General features: G+C 38.3%; 1 protein-coding gene across 1 annotated transcript in view; it reads left to right on the top strand.

Annotated features, from left to right (window-relative positions):
* LOC135703439 (uncharacterized) overlaps positions 1 to 27540 on the top strand; it is an 84039-nt gene that overhangs the window by 19368 nt on the left and 37131 nt on the right. The window contains exons 2-4 of the mRNA XM_065224676.1: positions 12261 to 12306; positions 26979 to 27194; positions 27269 to 27346. Coding sequence (XP_065080748.1) covers positions 12261 to 12306; positions 26979 to 27194; positions 27269 to 27346 — 340 coding nt within the window. The remainder of the gene's footprint in view (positions 1 to 12260; positions 12307 to 26978; positions 27195 to 27268; positions 27347 to 27540) is intronic.

Here is a 27540-nt window from a genome sequence, read left to right as displayed (position 1 = left end):
CTGATCTGAATTAGCGAGTTGCTAAAAAAAGGATGACTTAAGAATGTGCTTAAGTTTTTGAATATCATATTTTTTTCAAATGGATAGATCAACTTTCAACACGGTATTTTCCAAATTTAAACCATACACTCTGGCAACATGGTGATTTGATTGGTTGATCTGTTGCAGGTTTTAGCAATGGCTGTTCAACTTTCTGGTTTGTTGTAGCGAGATGGTGGCGCTTGGTGGTCACTTTGTGGAATTGGTGCCGATACTCAGGCGCTTCCTTCTGGCACTGTTGGTAAACAAAGGCAAGGTCGCCCATTATCTAACCGAAAAGACTATTTCTTCATAGCGATTACGGACATCGACGCGAAAACGATGCCATCTAAACCCGCAGAAGCCACCTAGATTGTACCGTGCCAACCAGAAAGCGATTTGAAGGAACGGAACAGAAGGTCGGTAGACTTGGTGATATTAAGAATTGAAATTGTAAATATATCACTGCACTGGTCTACACGCTCATCTTATTTAAAGCCAACGATGCCCGCTCATGTCACTATTTTGCTGCAGCTATTTAGCATAGACCGCGCCATCACCCAGTGGGTCACCGCTTCTGTTATATAATTTATCTGAATGCTCGATCACATGAGGCACATTAAAAAAAATCTGAACATTTTAAAAGTAATGGTAACAAAGTACAAGTGAAAGCGTAAAGGTAATACGCCACGAAAAAAATGTTCTGCAAAAAATTCTTCCACCCATTGAATTATCGTACCTTTGCTGCATTCGTAGCATTCCGATATAAGCTATTCAAAATACATACGCAACATCCCATCTAACAATATATACCAGTTGTGTTGCCGATGAATGGTTTAATTACGTTGAAAATGTGTGAACGTCTTGCAACGGGTAAATCCCCGTACTAAACAATACCGATACACTTTTTGTAGAATTTTTGTCCATTCTATATTTTGAAAATAACGTGTCAAAAGATGTTAGTTATGCAAGTGCAGTTAAGTGTTGAACCGGAAAAAAATAAACAAAGAATATTCTAATTGACCGGCACATTAATGGCTTTTGCTATTAGAGAATTTCAAAAATTTAAGCACTGCAAATATATGCTACCTTTCCTCTAAAATAGAAAAGGTTTGTGCAAACGCAAATGAAATGTCGGTCAAAGCAACCAAGTTTCAACAGCCTGTATTTTGCTTACCTACACCTTCCAGAACTTCGAGCTCTGCAGTTCTAGCATTAATCGTAGCACATGAGATGAGGCACATGAGATCAGCGCGAGCCTCGCGCACGCAAGGATTTTTGGGTGTCGCATTTGTTTCTCGCTGGTATCTTATTCTCGCGTGTCTCTTTCTCTCTCGTCACATATTGTTTTCGTTGCGACGGGAGACGGTTTGTTGAGAGTCTCGGCAGCACATTTTTGCACACACGAGGAAAATGTAACTCTGGTAAAAAAATTGTCATCTTGAAACTAAAAGCTTAAACTTATCTAACTGTAAAGGGAATTGATAGTTGCAGCTGAAGATCGTCGTATATTATCGTCGAATTGAATTTAATTGAATCGAATTTAACCTCGCAACTTACCTTACCAATCAGGCTAAGGATTTGTTGTCCTCTGCTGTCCGAAGAAGTCATCTCCACTCTACTCGATCCATGGCCACACTTCGCCAGCCTCGTAGTTTGCGAAGGGTCCGCAGGTCACCTTCTACTTGGTCGATCCACCTTGCCCGCTGCGCGCCTCTTCTTCTTGTTCCTGTTGGGTCGCTTTCTAGAACCATTTTCACTGGGTCGTCGTGCGGCATTCTTACGACGTGCCCAGCTCACCGTAGTCGCTCAATTTTTGCAATGTGGACGATGGATGGTTCTCCCAGCAACTGGTGCAATTCGTGGTTCATTCGCCTCCTCCACGTCCCGTCATCCATCTGCACTCCACCGTAGATGGTGCGCAACACCTTCCGTTCGAAAACACCAAGAGCGCGTTGGTTCTTCACAAGCATAGTCCAGGTCTCGTGGCCGTAGAGGACCACCGGTCTAATCAGCGTCTTGTAGACAGTCAACTTCGTGCGGCGGCGAATTTTATTCGACCGAAGCGTCCTCCGGAGTCCAAAGTAAGCACGATTCCCTGCCATAATGCGTCTTTGAATTTCTCTGCTGGTATCATTTTCGGCGGTCACCAGTGAACCCAAATACACGAACTCATCGACCACCTCGATTTCGTCACCGTCAATCTGAACTCGGGGTTGGAGGCTAACAGTGTCTTCCCTAGAACCTCTTCCTTTCATGTATTTTGTCTTTGCTGCGTTGGCATTTTGGTACTTGTTTCAATTTTAAAAGAATTATTAACATCAGCATTGGTCCATAAATGCTCGATATTGCTCCCAAACAGCTCTATTGTAATTGAAAGTAGAATTTTTGGGGTTCGAAATTATTTCTTGAGATATTTCAAAAGCTACTGGATGGTGAGCAGAACCAAAATAACCAATTGGCTACACAGATGACATGAATCAATTAAGACCAAATCAATAGCTGAGGGATTTCTTGCTGACTTGTTCGCCTGTTTAGATTTAATAGTGATTACATTTAGTCTGCAGAAAGTCATCAAATAGTATATAACCAGTTGAATTGACTTGAGCATTATTCCATGAGTGGTGTGTTGCACTAAAATAACCAATTATGTCGAATTTAGACCTATTACGGATTTGTTTTTGAAAATTGAGAAAATTCATCGAAATGGCAAATAGGCAGCGCTAAAAGTAAGTTGTAAAAATTTTCTTTCGACAAATCCCCAAAAGTTTCAAATACTTCCGTTTTAAAATGAAGAAAGAATTGGATGTTTGCCAACGCCACCAAAAGCTCCATCAAGTTGAGAAAAGTTTCAGTAATATGCACGTTATGAACTCGTAAAAAGTTAATTATCTTTGAAAGGTCGAGCATTCCGATCCAAAATATTTAACGCTTTAAAATTCATTACTAAAGTTCATTGTGGTGACCATATTGTTCGCAAATTTAACTCCTAACATCGTACTCTCTTTCTGTGAACTATTTTCTTTTTCCTGAAGGAAGTGTTACTCCCAAGTAACATTTTAAGTTTTATTAAACACTACAAAGCTACAATAAACCAACATTCGTAAAACCCTGATCAAGGCTGTTTTGCCATTGATGCATCCACCAAAACCTCAATAAGACTAGAATCTGTCTAGTTGGCCCACCCTGGAGAAGGTTTTGAAAGATGTATTCTCGGAGCTCTTCAAGATTGATATACTGCAAAAATGTTATATGACGAACGCATTGAGAACCATTTGAAAACCGCATTTAAGCTACAATAAAAGCTATTTGGTAACAAAGAAAAACCCTTTCTTGAGCCGTTTTCCCTAGCTGCTTTCTGAACCCACTAGAAAAGCATCAATCAAGATAGAAAAGAATTCATAATTACCTTCCGATCTTATCAAAATAACGAAAATAAAAACTGATCGTATAAAAATCCTGTTGAATTACCAAAATTATTTAAAAAAATCTCATAAAGTGCCCTAGTTTTACATGCCATATTAAATCTCATGTGAAATGTACGTGATAAAACCGAAAAAAAAAAATAAGTCCGCACTCGGAAAACGTTGATTTTACTAATTATTTTAAATTTAAGTAAGAACAAAATTATTCTTAAGATCAATCATCTAGCTTAGCCATGATTTTTTAAAAAGATTTTCGCTTATTGCTAAATTGACCAAAATAAAGTTATATCTAAGGAAATATAACTTGAAAAACGAAGATTGTGAAAAACCATCAAAATAATTGAAATATGGCGGGGGCATAAAAGCTTATTTTCATGGACCACTGGTGAAAAAGTGGTTTTGCTTTCAAGAAATCCCTAACAAATTAAAAAGGTTTTAAAAAGGCTTGCAGACTGAATTGTATTTATCTAAAGCCGTTTTGCTTGATCCTATCCCGTTCATATTTATGCCAGCATATATCTTTCTATAGTTGCGCTGTGCAATCCAGCGTTCTTCCAGGCAATGGATTGGAAGCAGCTACTCAGAAAGTGTGCGCTAGTGTTGTATTATATTAAGCATTTCAAACAGCTTGTTCCAGAAAAAGATCCACTTCTTCCGGATGGTTCCCGAAGTGCACCATCAAACGACGCAGGAATGTGACGTTAAATGAAATTTTTGATGAGTTGACGGAAATCAGCTCATCTCTGCTAACTGGCAGCTGACGGTACTGATCCAAGTAATTCCGATCGTCACCTATTGGTATCGCTTCAGACGGACGTGCTGGTTCTTCTAAAGAAGTAAATTTTGCTGAAATTGACTTCACTTCGATCGTTAGAATCACTTGAATTTGTCATCCTACTTCGTCTATCCTTCGAGATTTCCTTGTCATAAATTTTGGTTTAATTCACTATGAGAATCCATATGTTTTAAGTTCAATTTGTAAACAGAGTAATTGTGGATTTTATAATACACTTTGAAAAGACTAAAAAGCATTGAAATATGCCTGTTGCTCTCATTTAAAACCCAATGATTTTATGGTTGCTTTTATAATGATAGAACACTTTTATAGAGTATTTGATCAAGACATTAATAAACAATTGCTGATGAAGTTTATGATTGAATTACAGAACAGTTTTATGGATGGATTGAGAAATGCTTTAAATTTATTTTTAAAACTAGGCAATCGTTGACTTCCCAAGTAACAATTTCGGTTTTATAAGGGTTCTGCAGACCATGATTTAGTTTTTTAGCATGCTTTAAAACCTCCATAAAATTAGCAATGTTACTTGGGTTTCTCGCCACCTGAATCACTAAACAGCAATGGTTTACACTTTGAAATGCTGTATTTAAACTAAACTGATTGTTCATTTCCATTGTAAAACCATCATAAATTAGAGTGGATGCCAAATGGTTGCTGAATTGTTACTTGGGCTGCTACCTTTAGCTACATCAAATTAAAACAGCACTTTTCAGTACTCAATATTACCCGCAAATTTTCTACCTTGTTCGACTCTAATAGGGGATTCGATCCTTGTTTTGACCCTGCATGAGGCAATTCTGCTTGGACATCTAGGAGATTCTTATAGTAATCCGCTTGGAAGTCGATTTGGAGAAACGTTTTGCTGCTGCCATGGCACCTAAGCGCAATAGAACGGGCAATCTCTTGATCACCTTTCTGATGAAATTTATTTAAGCAATCAATTTGATTTGCTCATGGACGATGAGAATGATCCATCATCCAGGCAATATTCCACTAAACTTTCCCGGCATAATGCCAAGAAGGAAAAGTTACCCCCTATTGTAATAACCACTTCCGATTTCCAATTTGCCGTGTATTGGCTGAAACCTTGGACGGATTCAAAAGTCTTCTCAAGTATCTTACTGAGAAGCACCACTATTTTTTACTTACGACACCAACACTGACTAAGGCTACATCAAATTTAAACAGCACTTTTCAGTGCTCAATATTACCCCTTAATTTTCTACCTTTGACTCTAATTCGTATTCGATCCTTGTTTGGACCCTGCACGAGGTAATTCTGCTTGGACATCGACTTGAAAAATTCCTCTTCGATCCTTCAGATTCTTAAAGTAATCTGCTTGGAAGTCGATTTGGAGAAACGTTTTGCTGCTGCCATAGCACCTAAGCGCAATAGAAGGGACAATCTTTTGATCACCCTTCTGATGAAATTTATTTGAGCAAACAATTTGATTTTCTCACGGATGATGAGAATGATCCATCATCTAGGCAAAATTCGACTAAACTTTCCCGGCATAATGCCAAGAAGGAAAAAGTCCCCCCTATTGTGATGACCACTTCCGATTTCCAATTTGCCGTGTATTGGCTGAACCCTTGGACGGATTCAAACTCAAACTCAAACTCAAGTATCTTACTGAGAAGCAACACTATTTTTTAACTTACGACACCAACACCGAACGTCCGTTCAAGGTTGTCTTGAAAGATTTGCCTCGATCAGAACAAAGATGAATTGACAAAATAACGTGAAGTCGAGCCAGTCCAGGTAATCAAAATGAAAATGAAATCCCGTCCTGGCGATTCACGTAACGTGATTCCTAATTATGTTTATTTAGTTCACATTAAGTCTATTGAACTAAACAACCTTAAGGCCTTAGAAAAAGCTAGCCTTATGCTCCATGTGGGGACACTTCAGGAAGACTAGAGAAATTTTCCAAAACTTCACCAAGTGCCGCAAGTGCCAGGAAAGGGGTCACGAAACAACAAATTACTACATGCCAGCTAAATGTATGAATTGTGGTGATTCCTCTCTCGCAAAGGACGACTGCCATGTGAAATTCTACATTCGTACCCGTAGGTACAAACAGCTCACCAGCTTCAAATTCTTCATCTATACGTGCTACTAACAATGTTCAGCAAGTAAATAGAGCTGCCTATGCTGCTATTGCAGCTGGTAAAAATCAACATCAAAATTCTAGCCATCATAATTCTATCGGAAACATTGATGATTTTAACTCTTCAGTAGTATTACTGCTCCTAAAATATAAGCCAAAAAATAACTCCATATTTGATGCTATTCAAACTGGAGTTAAATTTGCGATCAATATCGTCATGACTTTGAAATTAAGTAATGGATTTTAAATCGTTAAATATTTTGAATTGGAATGCTTGATCTCTTAAAGACGAAGATACTTAACTTTCTGAGAGTTCATAACGTGTATATCGCCGTTATAACTGAAACGTTTCATAAACCTGACCATAAGGTTAAAAGGGACGCTAGTTATTTTATTTATCGAAATGATCATCTTGACGGAACTGGTGGTGGCTTTGCCATCATTGTTCATAGACTTCCTTTTTTTGGTTTGTTTTTTCCGTCGATCTTGTTTTCCGTGCTGAGCACCAATGCTACCGACGTGTCAGGAAGGCAGCTCCCACACCTGGACTACCTATCGACCCATCAACTCATGAACCGAGGACCAACGGCTTTACTTCCCATCCGAAGGAAGGCGTGATCAGAGATGTTACGGCGCCGACTGGAATTGAACCCAGGCCTGCTGACTTCGGCTCTGATCACCTTCCAGTAATTTTTGAAATATCTCAAGAAATAATTTCTAATCCCAACAGTTCTACACAATTCGAAAAAGTACTGTAAATTTCTGTTCAATATGATGCAGATAAATGGAGCGTCACATATCATATACGTTTACATTATATATCATGTAAGGTTCTGACACATTTCATGCAATGTAGCAAATATTGTATACAAAAGCCCATCTTTGTAAACAACATTGTTTGCAAGTTGCTCGGTTGCGTAAAATGAAATACAAGCTTACGTGAATGAATGTTTACATCACTATTAAAATTTAGAATTTTTATCTGTGTACTTTCAATTATCATAGAACTGATTGGAAGCAATATCGAACATTTATGGAATGTAACTCATATAACTATAAGATTCAAACATTCCTTTGCAAACCAAAGATGATGTTAATTATGCTCTTGAATCTCTGACTACTTCTATAAAGGGTGATACGGTCAAAATTTGGTCAAGGAAAAACGCGTGTAAATCTGTGAAATCGTTTATTTAAAAAATCAAATTAAATTTCTTTTTCAAGTTCAATTAGTATACAATTCAGGAAAAATATTCAGTTAGGCTTCCGCTTTTCCAAATCCGAATTGCCGGGCCTTACACTTGACCCTTGCCATCAGATTTTGTACAGCCACCTTGCCACCTTCTTCGCCGCAGAAAGCCAGTTTGCCTTGAACTGCTGCTCTCCCTTAGCAGTTTTTTTGGTCTTCTTTAGGTTCCGCTTGACAATAGCCCAGTATTTCTCAATTGGGCGGAGCTCTGGCGTGTTGGGAGGGTTCTTGTCCTTGGGAACCACCTGCACGTTATTGGCGGCGTACCACTCCATGGCCTTTTTACCGTAATGGCAAGATGCCAAATCCGGCCAAAACAGTACGGAACAACCGTGTTTCTTCAGGAAAGGCAGCAGACGTTTATTCAAACACTCTTTCACGTAAATTTCTTGGTTGACAGTCCCGGAAGCTATGAAAATGCTGCTTTTCAAGCCACAGGTACAGATGGCTTGCCAAACCAGATATTTCTTTGCGAACTTTGACAGTTTCATGTGCTTGAAAACATCTGCTACCTTTCCCCTTCCTTTTGCCGTATAAAACTTCTGTCCCGGAAGCTGCTTGTAGTCGGCTTTGACGTAGGTTTCGTCGTCCATTACCACGCAGTCAAACTTCGTCAGCATCGTCGTGTACAGCCTCCGGGATCGCGCTTTGGCCGTCGTATTTTGTTTATCATCGCGATTTGGAGTCACTACCTTCTTGTAAGTCGATAGTCCGGCTCGTTTTTTGGCTCGATGCACGGTTGTAGACGATACACCCAGCTTATTTGCGGCATCTCGGAGAGAGAGGTTAGGGTTTCGCTTGAAACTACCGGCAACTCTCTTTGTCGTCTCAGCGGCTTCCAGTTTTCGATTTCCCCCCGATCCAGACTTCCTGGCTGTCGACAAACGTTCCCCAAACACTTTAATTACATTTGTAACGGTTGATTTGGCAACTTTTAGCGATTTTGCCAGCTTTGCGTGCGAGTAGCTCGGATTTTCGCGATGCGCGAGCAAAATTTTGATACGCTGCTCTTCTTGCTTGGACGGCATTTTGACAACTGAAGAGTGAATTCCAAAATCAAAATAGGAGCAACATTCTACACACACACACCTTCAAAATGAGGGGTGTTCAGGTTTTTTAAATGCAAAATTGAAAGAAATACGTCAAGTTGATATTGACCAAATTTTGACCGTATCACCCTTTAGATGAAGCAAAAGCTGCCTCAGTACCAAAATGCGAAGTAAAATTCGATTCAATTATAATAGACGACGATCTTCAGCTCTTGATCCGTCTGAAAAATGTCCGTTGGAGACAATATCAAAGAACACGCGATCCTGCCATGAAAGTTATCTGGCGGGATTTGCAAAAACAAATTAAAAACGATTCTCTGCCTTGAGGAACAAAACTTTTGAAAATAATGTTTCTAAATTAGACCCGAGTTCCAAACCCTTTTGGAAACTCACAAAAATTTTGAAAAAACCCAGGTGATGATGGAATTTTCTATATCCTCATTAAAAAACTCCCAGAGAGTACCTTGTCTTTCTTGGTAAAATTATTTAACAGATGTTTCCAATTGGCATACTTTCCAGATAAATGGAAAAATGCAAAAGTTGTTCCAATTTTGAAGCCGGATAAAAATCCAGCTGAAGCTTCTAGCTACCGTCCAATAAGTAAACTTTTTGAAAAGATAATTTTAAATAGAATGATGCATCACATTAATACGAACTCAATTTTTACAGATGAGCAGTTTGGATTTTGCCATGGGCATTCAACTACTCATCAACTCTTAAGAGTTACCAATTTAATTCGTTCAAACAAATCTGAAGGCTACTCAACTGGAGTTGCTCTTCTAGACATAGAAAAAGCATTCGACAGTGTTTGGCATGAAGTTTTGATTGCTAAATTGAAAAAAGTTTAATTTTCCACTTTACATTATGAAATAAGTTCAAAATTATTAAACGGACAGAACTCTGCAGGTAAATTATCAAAATTCCAAATCTAATCGACTACCTGTTAGAGCAGGAGTTCCTCATAATAGCATTCTTGGGCCTATATTGTATAACATTTTCACTTCGGACCTCCCTGATTTGCCTTAGGGTTGCCACAAATCTTTAGGTTCCGCTAAAGGAAGAAGTTTTCGTGTTATTTGCAGCAGACTGCAGAAAAGTTTAGATATTTTCACTTCTTATTTACAAAAATGGAAGATTTCTCCCAACGCTTCCAAAACTCAACTTATAATATTTCCACATAAGCCTAGAGCTTCCTTTTTGAAACCTAGTAGTAGTCACATAGTCACTATGAACGGAGTTCCTATTTCCTGGTCAAACCAAGTGAAATATCTTGGATTAGTACGAGACCAAAAATTATCTTTTAAAGATCACATTGAGGGCATTCAAGCCAAATGTAACAAATATATAAAATATTTGTATCCTCTTATAAACAGGAAATCCAACCTTTGCCTGACGAATAAACTTCTAATATTTAAACAAGTTGTTAGACCGGCCATGCTTTACGCTGTGCCAATATGGTCTTGTTGTTGCACTACCAGGAAAAAAGCACTTCAAAGGATTCAGCACTAAGTTCTTAAGATGATTTTGAAGTTGCCTCCCTGGTACAGTACTACTGAGGTACATAGAATTTCGAATGTTGAGACTTTAGAACAAATGTCCGACAAAATAATTAATAATTTCAGTAAAATATCGTTGCAATTTGAAATCCTCACTTGCAACGATTAATTCCCTTTATATTTAGATTTTTAGTTTTAGTTTTAAGATGACAATAGTTATACTGATAGGGGAAAAATCTCCTTCGACCTAGTCACCGCCCATGAGCCGCCAGAAACAGTTTTACATTTTCAACAATAAACAAATATTTCTCGACCCCTTATCAGAACTAACGGTACATATGGAAAGGTAAATTTGAAAGCCGTTTGGTGTTAAACAACGCCAGATTAAGAAATACTAAGTGCGGGCTGTGCTTAATAGGCCGGGAATGGGGTAGCTACCCCTATGCAGGTAAAACCTGATTAAAATACTGAATTGCCCAAGGAGGAACAATGTAAACACACTTAGATACATATCATAACAATTTAGACTGATAAGTTACTGTAGTAGCCGGAGCACCTAGGTTAAAATGTAATTTAATTTGAATTTTGAACATATACAGAGTTAATTTTTGTTTGTCAATTCCTTACATTAGGCATAAATTCTTACATTAGGTTTAGTGCATTTTGCGTAAAGCCTGTCGTACACATTTCTCTAGAACTCATTCGATAATATCCAAGTTGCTTGAAATGGACACCAAACTACGGAGCGACGATCCATTTTGAGATCATACTAGTGAACAATAAAGATTGATATCATTCCACAATTGCGACCTCAAAATCGATTCCTTCGCTTCAAAGACGACAGACAGCCTTGAGGGTTATGCAAGCATAAAATTAACCACCCTTTGAAAACCACCTGAACAAAAACTAATCCACAAAAACGCCACAAAATAACTAGATCAACACCAGTGGAAATTATGCTAAAAAGATATAAATTGCTACTATGCGAACCACAAACTAGACAGCTAGCGAAAAAAAAACGGGACAAACAGATGGCACCGGAGGCGCTTTCTGATTGATTACTGGGGCAAAGCGACCACGCAATGGTGTTAGGTTCAACCATGATAGCGTCAGCAGCGATCCTCTTTTCCACCCGACTGAATTCGGCATGAACCCGATCAAGCGCAAATCGTGCGATCGTCTCCTGAACCACTTTTGCACTCTGTGAGCTGCAATTGCTGCTGAACCGGATGGAAATTGCCAACTAAAGTTCGCAAGGTTCTGCCACTTTTTTTTGTGTCGTGATTATGCCGACTACTACTCATAACAACAGTGCAGTGATTGCCTTCCTCGAAAAGTAAGATTCCGATCGTTGAATTTTTAATCCCATTCTCAAACTCGAAACTGGCTGCGCTTCTACTCCATGTGTCGATCACGTTTTGCATTCGCTGCTGCGAGCTGGGCGGAAACTGATAGAAAATATTAAGTGCTAGCGAACATTTGCATCATGCAACATTTGTAAGTGCTAAGATCGGAATGCCAGCAAGTTTTATGAGAATCAATGGATTTCGAAACTCGGTCACTGATGATCAATACTATCAAATTAGTGATTGCGAAAAATTCAACACAATGTTGCCATAGATTTATGATCGGATTTCTTTGAATTTGCAATCTGGCCAAAATGGTGATCGGATTTTTCCCGCCATAAAAGTGCATCCAATCATTGAAAGTTGATGATGGTTTTCCTCTGTAATTTCACATAATCCAACTGTGCGAGCTGATGATGCCCCCCCTGCAGTAGCTACGCACACTGAGCGGACCCATTACTTAGAAATCTTGAATAATATCCGCTCGCGAAAGGTTGCAAATCTCCGCCTCGAAATTATCTGGCTCAAATCGAGCTACTGAACGATCCGGGCTTATCCGCTTATGTCTCCTTGGGCCATTCCTCATCATGTCAAAATGCACCCCCATGAATCCTCGCAAGCAACCAACTCTGCAGATTCAAAGAAAGAGACCCAGGTATGCCTACAGAGAGGGAAAAACTGATGTGTCCGTCCAGTTCGAGAAGATAGCGCCGAAGAAAAACGACCAAACTGCAAAAATCTAATAAAAACAAATATTTCTTATTGTTTCAGGTTACGTCACGTCGGGTGGTGTGCTTTCATCATAGTGGCGGCACAGGTGAGTTACTAGTTCAATGCGGTGGCTATTTGGTATACCTCATCCGTAGGTACATATCACTCGCTAGTGTGAGAGGCCGGGTGGATGGTGGCAAAAGTTTGAAGCAACCTGACCCATCCATCCGATTGTCCATCGGCGTGCTTAACGGTCGGTCGGTCGGTCGGTCGGTCGGTGGCAGTCCACTGGGGACTGCCGGTGCAGTGTGAAATCTAAACCGAGCATGAAAATTGGAGCATATTACTAATGGAAAACCGTGTACGGCCATTCAAATGATGATGCATGCGTGGGTCGCTCCGCATTTGATTGATTAATTTCTGTCAAGATGTTGTGTTTAGGTGGTAATCGGTTAAATTAGATTAATCGCTGGCTATTGTTTGGGATTTTTGGCTGTTGTGAGTATAGCCGTTGCGACATCGTCTGGGTTTGAATTTGCTCATGGGTAGGAAATCTTCGATCTCTCCCTAGATATAGTTCAACGAGGTCATTTTGCAATATTAAGTAACAATCCTAAATGCTGGTAATTGCAATTTAACTTTAAAACTGAAGAAAACCCCTTACCGAATGGGGGCAGTTTCGTTATTTAATTTACGTTCAATCATAAAGTTTAACTCTGAAATTCTGACTTAGTCTGAGGTCTGCCAATATATCTAAGCTTGTCGGTCATCAACTGTTGAGTTGACGTTAGACATCCGTCAGCAAATTAGCTTTGATTCATTGCAAATGAAGGTCTTTGGGGACATCGATAACTGATAGCATGGCTGAGTTCTTTTTGTTTGCTGAATGATTAATAATTCATGGATGTTTAAATGTAGCATTGAAACAAAGCGGATAAACGCAATTCTAAATTAAATACCGTAATGCGGGGGCAAATTGATCACATAAAGCGTAAATATGGGAATGAATTCTTACATTAGAGAAACTTGACATACATATGGTATTAAAATCAATAGGCTAGGATGATGCTATCGTTCCACATTATTACTTATTAAATTGAGTGTTTTGTTCAGTTTTTGCATTTTTGAAATCTCAAATCAGAAAAAAAAAATATTGGGTGAAATTGATATACCCCTCAAATGGCTATCGCTTGACTTTCTATGAGATATTCTTATGAAATGTGGGTTCCCTATTGTTGTTGAAAATGTAAAACTGCTTCTGGTGGCTTATGGGCGGCGATTAGGTTGAAGTAGATTTTTCCGCTATCAGTATAACTATTGTCATCTTCAAACTAAAATTAAAAATAAATCTTATCTAGGGAATTAATCGTTGCAACTGAGAATTGCAAATTGTAACGATATTTTCCTCAAATTATTAATTATCCTGATGAATTTGGGCATCTTAGTGGGTAGTGGAATTAAATGGAAATTACTAATCCGTCTCTCTCTCTCCCTTTATTATTAAGTATGTTTTGGACATTAGTTCTAAAGTCTTAACAGAGTAGGCTGCGCGTGTGAACGAACATGACGTTCGTTTTTTTTCTCGGAGTTTTTTTATGCTTATTTGATTATTAATCCGATTAATATTTTCGAAGATGGCCAAGAACGCGATTATCAGTTTCAACAGGAATTAAACCATATATGCAGAAAAAGCTCTGTGAGAACTGCATCCTATCCCCTACGAAAACTGGCTGTACGTCGTGCTGCTATACTGACTGTGATTTGCCACTGACTTACGGTTTCGAAAACGAAGAGGAACTTTTATTGGAACCCAGATATTCCATTGTTCGTCGTAGTCGCGTCAAGAAATCGCAAGTTGCTGGACCTGATACTTGGTTACATTTACTCGGATCAAGCAGTCGATTACAGCCGATAATCTTTTATCCCATGCCGGAGGATCACTACATTTGGACACTTCAAACTGGTTCTACATTGGACGGGACTAGTTTACGAACCATTTTTGATTGGAACTACAATGCAACCTAGAACGCATGCTTCCTGTGGATTCATTTGGACTAACTTGGTGAGATCGTATCTGATTTTATCTATTCAAACTAAATTTACATGATTCTCTTAGCTTGAGCTTGAGCTTGAGCTTGATTGACCGCCCACGGTTGCTACTCTGTTATTGCCAGATCAGCTGTAATTACACAGAGAACCAATAGACGATGCTTGGGACTAGCAATCATCCTCAATGTGTAAAAACTGGTGATCTTAAATTAGGCAATACCAGCGCCGGCCGCGCCCGAACACAGGTCAAGAAAGGAATGGGAAGGATTGTGTTGACATGACACTCGCTTTGATGGAAGCCGAGAACACCTCTGCACTTCCACGAGGAATCACTGGGATGTTGGATAAGAGGGTTGGGTTTGCAGCAGGGTACGTTTTGGTAAACGATAAGCTGAATTAATGTCCTAACGATCATATAACGCGAAGGAGCTTGGGACTAAACCCACGGTCTTCTGCTCAGTAAGCAAAAACGTTTGCCACTAGGCAGACGAGCACCTTTTTAATCATCGAGTTGCTGTTATTACCATGTAGTCATATTAACAAATAAAACGATTGACGAATCTTGATTGTGGATGGGCCTGAGATTAGACTCATGAGCAGGCCACTGTAACCGACGATCTTTCAAATCCGAAAACTAAAAACTACGAAAAAGTACTTAGGCCTTCATTAAGTTCCACTTTCACGCGACGTACAATGTTTCAATTTGCTCTTTACGTATTGTTCAGGCTAGGCCCTTTTCAAAATTTACGCGAGAAATACGCACAATCGTCACCTACCTCGCAAAACTGGTTCCAAACGACAACAAAGGCATAAGCAACGATGGATTGTTGAACTTTGCTGGCTCCGGTGGTGTAGTGCACAGCAAAAAAAATGTAATATCGATCAACGTAATTCAAGCTGATGTATGGAATAATGATGTAATTGTAATTTTGTAATTTATCAGCACACACCTTGGTCGACCACTGTAAACCAATCTACCGTTCAGCGTTTTCGGTTTTTGTTTCTGGATCTTTAGTTGCCTCTGTGATATACTTACTTGCGGCATACTATTTTGGGAGTGTATATGTCGCGTGTACCATGTACGGTAGCTCATCTCTCATCGTGATAGTGGGACATAGTAGACAAATTAGAGAGAAAACAAGGAGGTATTAGTATTAGTTATATGTAAACAAACAAAACAAAAGTTAGATAATGCGGCACTGTAACTACTACTATTTAGAGGTATGATTCGTCATGTTTAACTCAATGTTTCAATTGAGGCAAACTATCTATCTTACAATTACAAAAGCAAACCTAAACTTACAATTATATGCAAATGCAAAATTAAACTTGACAAATCATCGTCAATTCCCTTATTCCAGGGCAGGGCCTGACGATTTGAATCTAATTTTGATCAGAGAACGGGCACCATATGGTACATTTTCTCACCATGAACCTATCATTTCCAGCCTATCTGAACTATTTAATAAATGGAAGCCATAACAGCGCTCCCCCTAAGCGGGCCCTCCGCATCCTGTCTCTGTCTTATCTCAAATACAAAATGCCAATGGTATGAATGTATCTATATATAACTTGGAAATGACGTACAATCAAATAAACCCGTAACCCACTCACTTGGTCAGGCTTCAGAATCGTCCAGTGGGCAGTGCACTCTACACTCCAAGTTCCCTTTTTTTTCAAATTTACCGCAAATTTGATATTTTACCCATTGAGTGTTGATTAGTCACAATGAAACATTGTGACAGAAGTTGAGGTTACTAGTGTATTAAATAATCTAGGTCCTATTTAGGATTATATCTGAAAAATCCAAATCTGGCCAACGCCCACCCTAAACCTAAACCTGTTCTAATCCACCTGAAATGACTAACGAATGGAAGACTTTGACTAGCCAGCCATGCAATAGTCTCATTCCGTGCCTTATGGCAACTTGATGATTCTATTGCGCTCATTCTTTGGCACCACCCAGGGGAGACTTGGTCCTGTACCCAATGCTTAACTTATCTCCATTCCACTCAGCTACTCGCAATTTCTTGTGATATAGTGGGCGGAATATTATTATATGAGACAATTCAATGCAGACGTCTTTCCAAATTTGGCAGATCGACAGGTAATCGGTGAGTTACCACGATAGTTGCTATTCAACAACTCGACAACGTCCCATCGTCAACGCCTGCTATGAGAATTTCCCATTGCAGACGCCAACGAAATGACGTCATCGAGCTATCGATCAACTACCCTGGTTATCGCCTGGTACCTTATAGCACGATGCTAGGAGGCGAACCGGAAGAATCGATGAGCTACCTCCCCCTAAATTTACATGATTCTCTTAAATTTGACAAATTCTTAATGGAGTTTTCTCCTCGCATCCCATGTTTAGTGTCTTTGAAATCATCATTAAACGCCAAATGGTCTGCACATTTTTGAGCATGTGTTGGAACATTACTGTAAATCATATATGTTAAAACATTATATCAGGGGAAATGTATGTAATGTCGGCCTAATGTAATGTCGGTGGATGTAAATCTACTATTTATGTATTTTATCTAGACGGTACTAATTGGTATTTTTGGTCGCTATTAAAAATTTAGTCGATTGCTGAATTGATGTATGGGCCCAAATTAGGGCACCATTTCCCCTATATTCCCGGGGTGGGGGTAGCGCAAGGGAATCAAAGGATTTGTTGACTGGACGAGGGTTCGTGGATTTGCCAATCTCTTGTCACGTGATTACAGATGGCCATCTGGTCGTTTTGTCTTCCAAAGGTCTTCAATGAAACTGATTCACCCTGCTGCAACAAACCATCAGGCAGAACTTTACAACCGGTAAAGTATCTGCAGACATTGGTAATCCTTGCACTGATGGTGCGTTCCATTCACAACACATCACATTTTTTCTAAAGTATGTAGAACAACATTCGAAATTCTATGTACCTCGGTAGTACTGAACCAAGGAGGCAACTTCAAAATCATCCTCAGATCTTTGTTCTGAATCCTTTGAAGTGCTTTTTTCTTGGTAGTGCAACAGCTAGACCAAATTGGCAAAGCGTGTAGCATGACCGATCTAAAAACTTGTTTAAATATAAGAAGTTTATTCTCCAGGTAGAGTTTAGTTTTTCTGTTTATAAGAGGATACAAACATTTTATATATTTGTTACATATGGCTTGCATGCCCTCATGTGATCTTTAAAAATTATTTTTTGGTCAAGTACTAATCCAAGACATTTCACTTTACTTGACAAAGAAATTGCAACTCCGTTCGTAATGACTATGTGACTACTGCTAGGTTTAAAAAAAGAAGCTCTAGGCTTACGTGGAAATATTATAAAGTAAGTCTTAGAAGCGTTGGAATAAATCTTCCATTTTTGTAAATACGAAGTGAAAATATCTAAACTTTTCTGCAGTCTGCTGCAAATAACACGAATGCCTGTTTTGGCATTTGTGGCAACCCAAGAATACTACCCTAAGGAACTCCAGCTCTAACAGTTAGTCGTTCAGATTTTAATTTTGATAGTTTACCTGCAGAGTTCTGTCAGTTAAATAATTTTGAACTATTTTTATATTTTTTTTTTTTTTTTTTTTTAATTCTTTATTTAAGAGATTTTTAGCCTTAGGCTAGTTCATCTCTAACTATTTTTATAATATATTTAGCAATTAAGCAAACAAACCTTCATGCCAAACACTATCTAATGCTTTTTCTATGTCTAGAAGAACACCTCCAGCTGAGCAGCCATCAGATTTGTTTGAAGGAATTAAATTGGTAACTCTTAATAATTGATGAGTAGATGAATGCCCTTGGCGAAACTGCAAAAATTGAGTTCGTATTGATGTGAAGCATCATTCTATGTAAAAGAATCTTTTCCAAAAGTTTACTTATTGATGGAAGCAAACTTATTGGTCCGTAGCTAGAAGCTTCAGCTGGATTTTTAACCGGCTTCAAAATTGGAACAACTTTTGCTTTTTTTCATATATCAGGAAGGTATGCCAAATGGAAACTTCTGTTAAATAATTAAACCAAGAAAGACAAGGTACTCTCTGGGAGTTTTTTGAGTTTTTTTCCTGAGATGAAATATTCAGATCATCCCGAGCAACCTGATTTTCAATAGGACTAGTATGACCCAAACTGAAATTATGGGAACTCTAGAACTGCTTAGCAAGTTTCTGAGCTTTTTTCGAATTTGTGATCAAAATTTTACTACATTTTTTAAGCGCTAAAATAGGCTTTTGAGGTTTTTTTTTCTCAAAATTTTTGTAAGCTTCAAATGGGTTTGAAACTCGGGTCTAATTTCGAAACATAATCTTCAAAAGTTTTGTTCCTCAGGGCAGAGAATCGCTATTTAATTTGTTTTTGTTAATCTCGCCAGATACATTTCATGGCAGGATCGCGTGATTTCCGTTAGAATTATGATTTAGATTTCTAACCGCTGCAATAACAACATAGGTAGTCCCATTTACTTGCTGAACATTGTAAGAAGCACGCATAGATGAAGTATTTGAAGCTTGTGAGTTGTTTGTATCTACGGATACGAATGTAGAATTTGTTCCCCGCTGACCGTTGTTAACAACAGAGAAATTAGTACCTAGTCGGGAACGTCGAGCGTTTCTTATTTCTAGATAGGGCGTAACACCCTTTGCAAACAATACTTTCTCTCGTTGATTTCTAGAAATTCAAGACACGCCAAAACAAACCAATACATCCATCGGGTAGGAGAATTCATCCTCTACTCGATGGTGATGTCGAATTGCTTGATGTATGACTTTCGATAAATCATCGAGAGAAGTCATTGTTTACAAAAGCTGTTACGCACTAATTCCAGCTCTATCTAGAATTGACGCTTAGAACGGGATTGATTGATTGATTTATCATTATTTAGGAGACTTTCAGCCTGAGCCTGGTTCGCCTCCACTAGAACGAGATTGTAGGATCACTTTACGAGTCTTACATTCCCAAAAAATCATTTGTGGTTTTCACCACAATTTGATCATTTAAATTTCTTAGGATCTTCCTTCACAGGACACTCGTCCGTCGTGAGAGGAATCACCACAATTCATGCATTTAGCTGACATGTAGCATTTTTTTTTTATTCCGTGACCCCATCCCTGGCATTTAAGGCCTTGGAAAAGGTTTTGAAAATTTACTCCAATCTTCCTGAAGTGTTCCCACTTCACTCGGACATGGAGCATAAGGCTAGCTTTTTCCAAGGCCTTAAGGTTGTTTAGTTCACTAGACTTGAAGTGAACTAAATAAAAATCATTAGAAATCCCGTTGCGCGAATCGCCAGGACGGGATTGCATTTTCATTTTGATTACTTGTATTGGTGTAACTCCAAGTAGTTTAGTCAATGCATCTTTGATCTGATCGAGCGATTCACCACTGAGCAGACCTTTCAGGACAACCTTAAACAGACGTTCAGTGTTGGTGTCGTAAGTAAAAAATGTGTGCTGCTTCTCAGTAAGATACTTGAGAAGACGTTTGAATCCATCTATGGTTTCAGGCATTACACGGCATTCAACCCAATGGCCAATTTAAAGTGAAAATTGAATTTAACGAAGTTCAAAAGTTCCGTCCGAAGAGCATGGAAATCAGAAGTGGTTGTTACAATAGACCTTTTCCTTCTTGGCATTAGACCGGGAACGTTTTGTAAAATTTTGCCTGGATGATGGATCATTCTCATCATCCGTGAGCATATCAAATTGAATGCTCAAATAAATGTTGCAGGAAATACTAATACTTAGCTAATATTTGAGCAATTCTCGCTGAAACAAGTGAACTAGATATTCAAGGATTTAAATTATTGGATGATTTAAATTAATATATTTAAAACATTCTTCCGTAAATCCCAAATGTTGGCATAATATTAGAAAACGAAATGTCAAGTCAAGAATGACCTAAAATGTGTTAAAGTGACTACTTTCGAAGGAATTTCTAGTCTACACTCATGTAAATTTAGGTGCTCTAAGAGTGACAGATGCGAGCTTCAATTTTGACATAAATTTGAGTCATAACAGACGCGAAATATAGCTCAATCAAACGTACTATTCGCCGAGCAACGAACTTTTCAGTCTCGGAGCACTTAATATTACATAACATGTTTGTTTACGTCTCAACTTTTATGTCAAAGACGGATTCAGTCACGTGTATAATTAGCCAAAGGCCAAAGGGTAAGTCACTCAGCACAGTGTGCCGAAATTAGAGTCGGCACAGCTTGTGCACATCCATCGGTACAATCTCGTAGGCATTCGATTGTTGTAAATAAAATGGGAGCACTGCTGGACAACTGTCATTGAAGTTATTACGTGCTATTTGACTGACTGAAGAACTCAGACCAGCACTCACACTATTCGTATAGTTCACTCACACGCATTTAACGATTGATTTGAAAATTATTATTTCCATCACTTTGACGTTTCTATATATTGTTTACCTTGCATGCAACATTGTTTGCGACTTAATGAGCAAGCTTGTTTTACGCGAGAAGCCCGAGTGATGTCGTTTCTGAGGTCTATGCTTTGAGGTCTATGTTTTCAAGAAAAACTTATTCAAAGAGTTATGTCTGGTTTTCCGTAGTTCTACAGTGGGCTCAAGAGAAATAGACAGTTAATAAGAGCCCATTAATACCCTTAATTCAAAAAATGTCGCAACTCACGCAAAACAAACTACAGAAATCATATTCATCATCCTCTATAGTCGGTGTCAAACAATGTTCCCCACCGGCTCCAACTGTTTCCAGCCGCTGATAGGCCGTTGTTTTTCACATCACGAAAGGCTAGGTTTCTGGTCTGCCTTTCGAGGGTATTATAGAACCCTAAAATACAGAAATTTTATCATCCTATGAACACAAAACACCAACATTTTGTACACCCGTCACTTCCCGCGTCATCTTCAATCCGATTTATCCTTGCGATTTCAAACCAAAAAATTCAAGGTGTCAGAAATACCGGGATGCCGGGATGGATATTTTACAACTAAACGCAGGTTGCTCTATGACCGGCATAATCGGCACACTTGCGGCACACTGACAAAAAAGATGATCCAAGACTGGTGTGCGGAGTGACCTACTCCTTGATCAAATTCGGAAGATTTACGGAGCTTTACAATGTTTCTTAACAGTAAAGTTAGGAAAGATCGAAGTGTGCTCTGCTTCTGTAAGGACGCGAAAAATTTCCGAGTGTCAAATTTTAGGCTTAATTTTTTCTGTCATTGATTTTTTCAATCGCGTTTCAGCCCGAAACAATGTGCCACTCGATAACATAGTTCTAGAAAAGAACTTTAGTGCAAAGCAAGTGCAAGTAATCAGGAGAAATACATTTCAAAGTGTTTTTTTTTATCAGCATCCTTTTCGTTAGAACTATTATTAGGCGGTTGGCAAGCTGGCCGATGATTCTGATTGGATTGAAGGTGGATTGTGCAAGAGTTTCTTTGAAAATCCGATGGAATGGTTTGAAGTGTTGAGCTAGAGCTAGGAGATGCAACAGTCTTCCAAGTGTTTGCTTCACGGGCAAACCATCGTTCATTTGGTGAGATCGTTCATGTTTATATATTCACCTGTTTTGGTTTCTACAACTTTGTCTTAGACATCATTTCAAAGAGGCGCTTTCTAGCTGTATTTCGATGAGAAATCAAAAGTCGAGTGCGCTATTGTCAAAGGTTGGGAACGAGTTGGTATGACCAAGTTGCAACATAGATTTGCCAATTGGTTCATTCGGCAAGAGAGTCCTACTGTGTTACCTGACTTATAACGAATATACGTTGTATACGAGTACCCCGAATTCAACGTATAGTTCGTCTAATTTTACATTGCAAATGCCTTCCGGTCAGAAACGAATCACGATCATTTCCATTCAACACCCGGTAGATCGACAAACTTTTCTTCCTGCATTTGTTCAGGCCTGCAACACGTTTTCACGGCTTCAGATCCTCGATACTGCAAAAACAAAATCGTAGTCAGATGATTCACTGCTAGGTAATTAACCTGTTTACACACAAATAAAAATCGTTGCTAAAATTAAAAAAAAAAACCATTGTTATAATTAAAAGTTTGCATTGGTTCATTTTGGAAGAAAGCAGTTAGCTTTCAAAACGAAAGTCAAACAACTGTCAATTCAAAAAAATTCCGGCTATTAATTTTAAAAGTTTAAACTTTCAAAACAAATTGTACTACTGTCAAATGAAAAGCCAGACAGTGTTGAAAGAAAAATATATTTTTTTTTAATTCAAATCAAACTTTTAAAATGACATGTGGTATTTTCAATCGTAAAACTAAATATTTTCAGTTAAAAAAAACCATTATTTTCAATTTAATCACGTCGCTTTACATTTTAAATTCTAATATGTGTTTTTATTTGGTTAATTCATAAATCCAGACATATTGTTATCACTTGACACAAATAACAATAACAATAAATCATTATGACTACCCGGTTTTCAAAGACGTCGTGGTGGTGGGTGGCTTCCTTCAGGACATCAGTCACTGATTTGGCAAATGGAGAACTATTTTATTTGATGCGCTATTTGTTGTTGAAAAACTGAGGCAAATATATGATTACTGCAGAATTCCTATCACAGAGTTGAAGACTCGCTTGAACAACACATGCTGATGTCGTTGCTGCACTACGTTGATCACGTATATGATAAATCCTCCATATTAATGAAAACACACAAGGGGAACAAAACACGCATCTTTAGGGTGTTGTAAAGAAATTTGTGGTGGAATCATTCGAATCGGCGGAACAGCCGTAAATCGAAAATATTCAGCCGATGATGCCGTATCGGTCATGGGTTGATTTTCCATATTGAGAGATCGAACCAGAGCGTTAGATTGGGTCATTTGTAAGAATGAGTTCCGTTCCACTGAAAATTACAAACAAGTTTAAACAACTCTTGAGTTAATGTTCTGGATAATGTAATGCATAATTACCTGGATACTAGATGAATTTAATCCGTTGAGTCAAGTTTGTCCAAATCTGATGCTCTGAACTATGATGAAGTCCAACATTGGCCCTGCAAAACATCTTCAAGAATGTCTAGAGCTGAAAGCGATAATCTGCATCCCGGTTAGCTTTCCGGTTCCGGTTTTGCAAAATTAAAATTAATGAAAACTATATATGCGATCATTCTCAAAAATTCTCACCTTAATGATTTTCTGCCTGGTAAATCCGGTGGAAGCTGGGGTGGAAGCAAAGTGAGTAAAGTGTAAACTCCATTTCCATTCAATTGGAAGCTGCTTCGCCTTGTTTTGTGTCGCTCATCAAATTTAGCGCCAAACCGAAGTCCAGTGCTGCCAAAAACATCGCAATGAAGAGGTATTTTTGACAGTTCAACAACTTTTATTTCAAAAAACCACTTTTAAAATTACGAGTCGAAAAGTAAAAGAAACACTTTTAAATCCAAAAAAATAACTTTCGTTTTGAATATTTTAATGTTAAAACTACACAATTTGGAAAACTTTTAGTTTAAAATTGCATTATTTTTATAGCAACAATATTTGTTCTTTGTGTGTAGAAATAAGGTGAACTCCGCCCTGAGCGATGTTTCACGCGCAAGGCGAGATTTTGCGAAGGTACGAGAGGGAGAGAGAGAGAGAGAAAAGTGCTAGTTGTCTCTCTCATGCCTAGCAAATTTTGCTCCGGTCAGCTAATGCACGCATATATCTGAATATACCAATACTCATCATCTTTGTGCACCGAGAGGGTATATGTGAGCCAATACACACTTTGAGTTCAGTCGATCGGTAAATACCGTTAAACTTGTACTGAAAACATCATTATTTGTAACCAGCCCTTGAACTATTTTTACAAGCTGAATCGCTGAAAAATATAACTTAAATATTGCTAATTTATACTCATAATGAAAGTACTTAAGGTGATTCCCTGTAGCGACCTTTTCCGTGTTACACTTCGCAATTTCACATATAAAAATAATAAGGTTTCTGTGAATGCACGTAGCTGAAACTACTACTTGTTGTTTGCTGCGGAGAAGCAAGGAATGTCTGAAATTTTCAGATGTATACACCTCGTAGATCTTGAGATGTGTGCTCTTGAAATTGCGAGGTGTGATGGAAAAACGGACTCTACGAGGAAACACCTTAACACTCCTATTTGTATAAATACAAGACGACCGAAAACAACAAGTCAACAACAAACACATACACTAGCAACCGGTCATCAAAAAATAAGTGTTACTTCGATGGAAATTTATAACCATGGTTTAAAATACTTAAATATACCTAGGAATACTTACGCGAGATTTACAAATATTTTATTGATATTAGGTATGAAGTTTAGAGTGGGATGCCCCTAGTATATTCGTTATAAGTCAGGTAACACAGTAGTGCTTTTTCTGGTTTTAGACGTTTGATGTTTTGTACTTGAAAGTTCCTTTTTTGTGATCCTGATTTGCCTGCAGAATTTTTTAACTAGTTTGGCAATAACCTGAAAAAGTACCTTTGGTTCAACAGTATTGCAGCAGGACAGTAAGAGTACAAAATAAATTAAACTGGCTGAGATCTTCCCTTTATTTTCATTTATATGTTCATAAATTTATAATATTTTTTCGTTCTATTACTCTCTACTGAAATATAGCTCTCACCTGTTCGTGTGTAGCGTTGGAAAATTTTGCGAGGTTTTATGAAGCACGCAAAAGGAAAAGTTCACGAGTCATTGTGAGTTTTAGCAAACTTTTCCTGTAGATTGATTAGAGACCCGTGTTTTCAGTTTTTACACAAGGAAAGATAGAACTAGGGTTCCTTCACAAGAGTTAGTGCTCATGTCCCAATCACTCGAGGAAAATGGAGCATCATTTAACATTTTTAGATTAGATGCTCCCAACGACCAACCATTTATAGATAACAATACAACGGATCGTACGGTACGAGATTTCCACGTTTCATCCATTCAGTGGCGTCGCGTAACCTCACTTTTTACCTGTGCACCATTTTCAAAAACAGATTTAATGCCATATTCATACTCGAATCGGTTGAAAAACACACTTAATCTTCTAGTTAACTCGATATCTATCCATTGCAAGCAATATTTTGATAATTGCTTATGTTTTGAGAGTTGGTGCACAGGTAGATTGAGGTTAAGGCGACGTCACTGCATCCATTTATTGGATTCTGAAGCATCGTGTTTGAATTTTTGATTTAAACAGGCCCGATGATTTTGAATCATCTTTCCCCTTAAATGCTGCACAGTAGAGTGGAAATTGAGACATTTAAAATAGCAATTATGAAATATCACGTGCATCGCCATGCATTTTGCAGGTATTATGACTGTTAATAAACATAACATTTCAAGATTTCTTTTCCAAAATAAAAGTTTAAATTTTAAACATCTCAATCATTCTGGAACGGTAATCATACTTCAAAAAAATTGCTATTATTAATGAAAAACTGGATAAACTTGATGAATTCTCAAAAAGCTGGAATTGAAACATTAAGGAATCTAAAAACACTGTGAGTAAAACACACAGAATGTGGTTCCTCAAGCTATACGACATTTTTATTTATTATCAGTTTAGTTTGAACATGATCAGAAATATTAATTTTTAAAGTGCGCCCTTTAGGTTTCATAAGCTTAAATTATGGTAAACATTTTTTTTAAGTGTGCCCTCATCCTCAGAGAGCCAATTGCACTTTTATTTGTTATAGCCCCAACCCCCTCCCTCCCATCCTCAAAGATCTGGATCCGCATACGTAAGCAAAAAGCTAGTGGAAATTTGCAACTGAAAATTAAAAAGTTGCAATATATTTTTTTTACTCCCCGGTTAAACTGCAATAAAGCATCAATTGAAAAATTGCAAAGGAAAACTCAAAAGTGAGAATTGAAAACATGGTTCAACAAAAACAAAATCTTGAATCTTCAATAAATAATTGAATAATTTCCATTTCAAAATCTAATCAACTCAATGCTATTCAAAAAAATCAAAATGAACACTCAAAAATTGAAAATTGGCCAATAAATAACAGTTTTTTGCTATTTTTGAGGTTTTTGTTTTAGCACTTATTAAATCGCCGGAACCCGCTTATCACTACATTTTTTTTAATTAGTGTAATTAGTGAAGGATTTGCTAAGAGGCCTCTATATATCTTTTTGTCAGAAAATGAGATCAAATGTTCAAATCATGCATTATAATAGGCTTAGTTTTGTGGCTTTTTATCTAACATAGGGTCTAGGGTTAAATCACAAATATTTTGGATATTATCTACTCTAACCTACAAGTTAATTGCAAAAAAAGAAGAATGTTCCGATAAGTCATTCTATAAAGATTGCAAAAAAGGCGGACACACTGATCACTACCGCATACATAACGGGGACTGTTTCTCATAATTTCCGAGCTAAGCCGCTCTCGTCACCCCATTACATCAAAACTATCGAAAAACCTTACCGCACATGTAAAGCCATCAAAATGATCACCCGTCTGAATTACCATCACACCCTAGTTACCCACACGGTAGTTCTGAAGCTCTATTGTTTCACAGATACTGTCTAGACCATTACCAGAACTTGTGTAAAAACGGTGCGATTATTTGCTACCGCTTTTTGGGGTTATCTCAAACGACCTGCACGCTTTATAGGTTCAATTGCACAACGTGTGCCAAATTTTACCCCAAGAATACATCCATAAAAGTTCACGTTGCACGTGTCAAAACAATGGTCAGAAATTATTCGGTCAGCACATGTACCCAAGCAGTTCAGTTAACGTACTACTTTGTTTGTTTTCCAATTATTGCAGACAATCGTCTTCACGCAATCGGCGGACAGTTCAAGTGCGACCACGCCAGTTCCTGTGAGTTTCCAAAACAGCATCAGCAACGGCAGTAGCTATTATAGCACACATGCACTTACATCAGTGACGGCAACGGCAGCCGCCCTCACAACCGCCAGTCGCGGTTCCATCTCATCGACGGTGGCGCCCAAAATCCAACGAAAGCGAGGCAGCTCAGGCAAGGTATGAACAACACAGTTTACGTGACACTTTTATCCTGACACCGCTGACCGGACTGAATATCGTATCTCTTGCAGAAAAGCATCGTCGTCACCCAGCCCATTGACAACGTGAACAGCTCGCGCGAATCTCTCTCCCACGAGGGCAGCGAACCGGTAAGTGCCAAGCAAATCGGCTGCAATCAGTTCTTTTTTTGCAGATAACTCAACCGCCAAAAGATATGGCGTGCATCGTGTCTCTATTATCGAATTATGTGCGACATACCGACTGGCAGTGATTTGCATATTTTTCACACTCAATTTTATGGTTGCAAAGCGCAGCGGAAGATGAAATCGAAACGACCTACGCT

The sequence above is a fragment of the Ochlerotatus camptorhynchus genome, unplaced genomic scaffold (assembly GCF_037179485.1).
Source record: "Ochlerotatus camptorhynchus isolate MF236.1 unplaced genomic scaffold, CSIRO-AGI_Acam_v1.1 ptg000213l, whole genome shotgun sequence".
Taxonomy (NCBI): Eukaryota; Metazoa; Arthropoda; class Insecta; order Diptera; family Culicidae; genus Ochlerotatus; species Ochlerotatus camptorhynchus.
The sequence above is the reverse complement of the archived record's forward strand: the minus strand, read 5'-3'. Positions and strand labels throughout refer to the sequence as shown.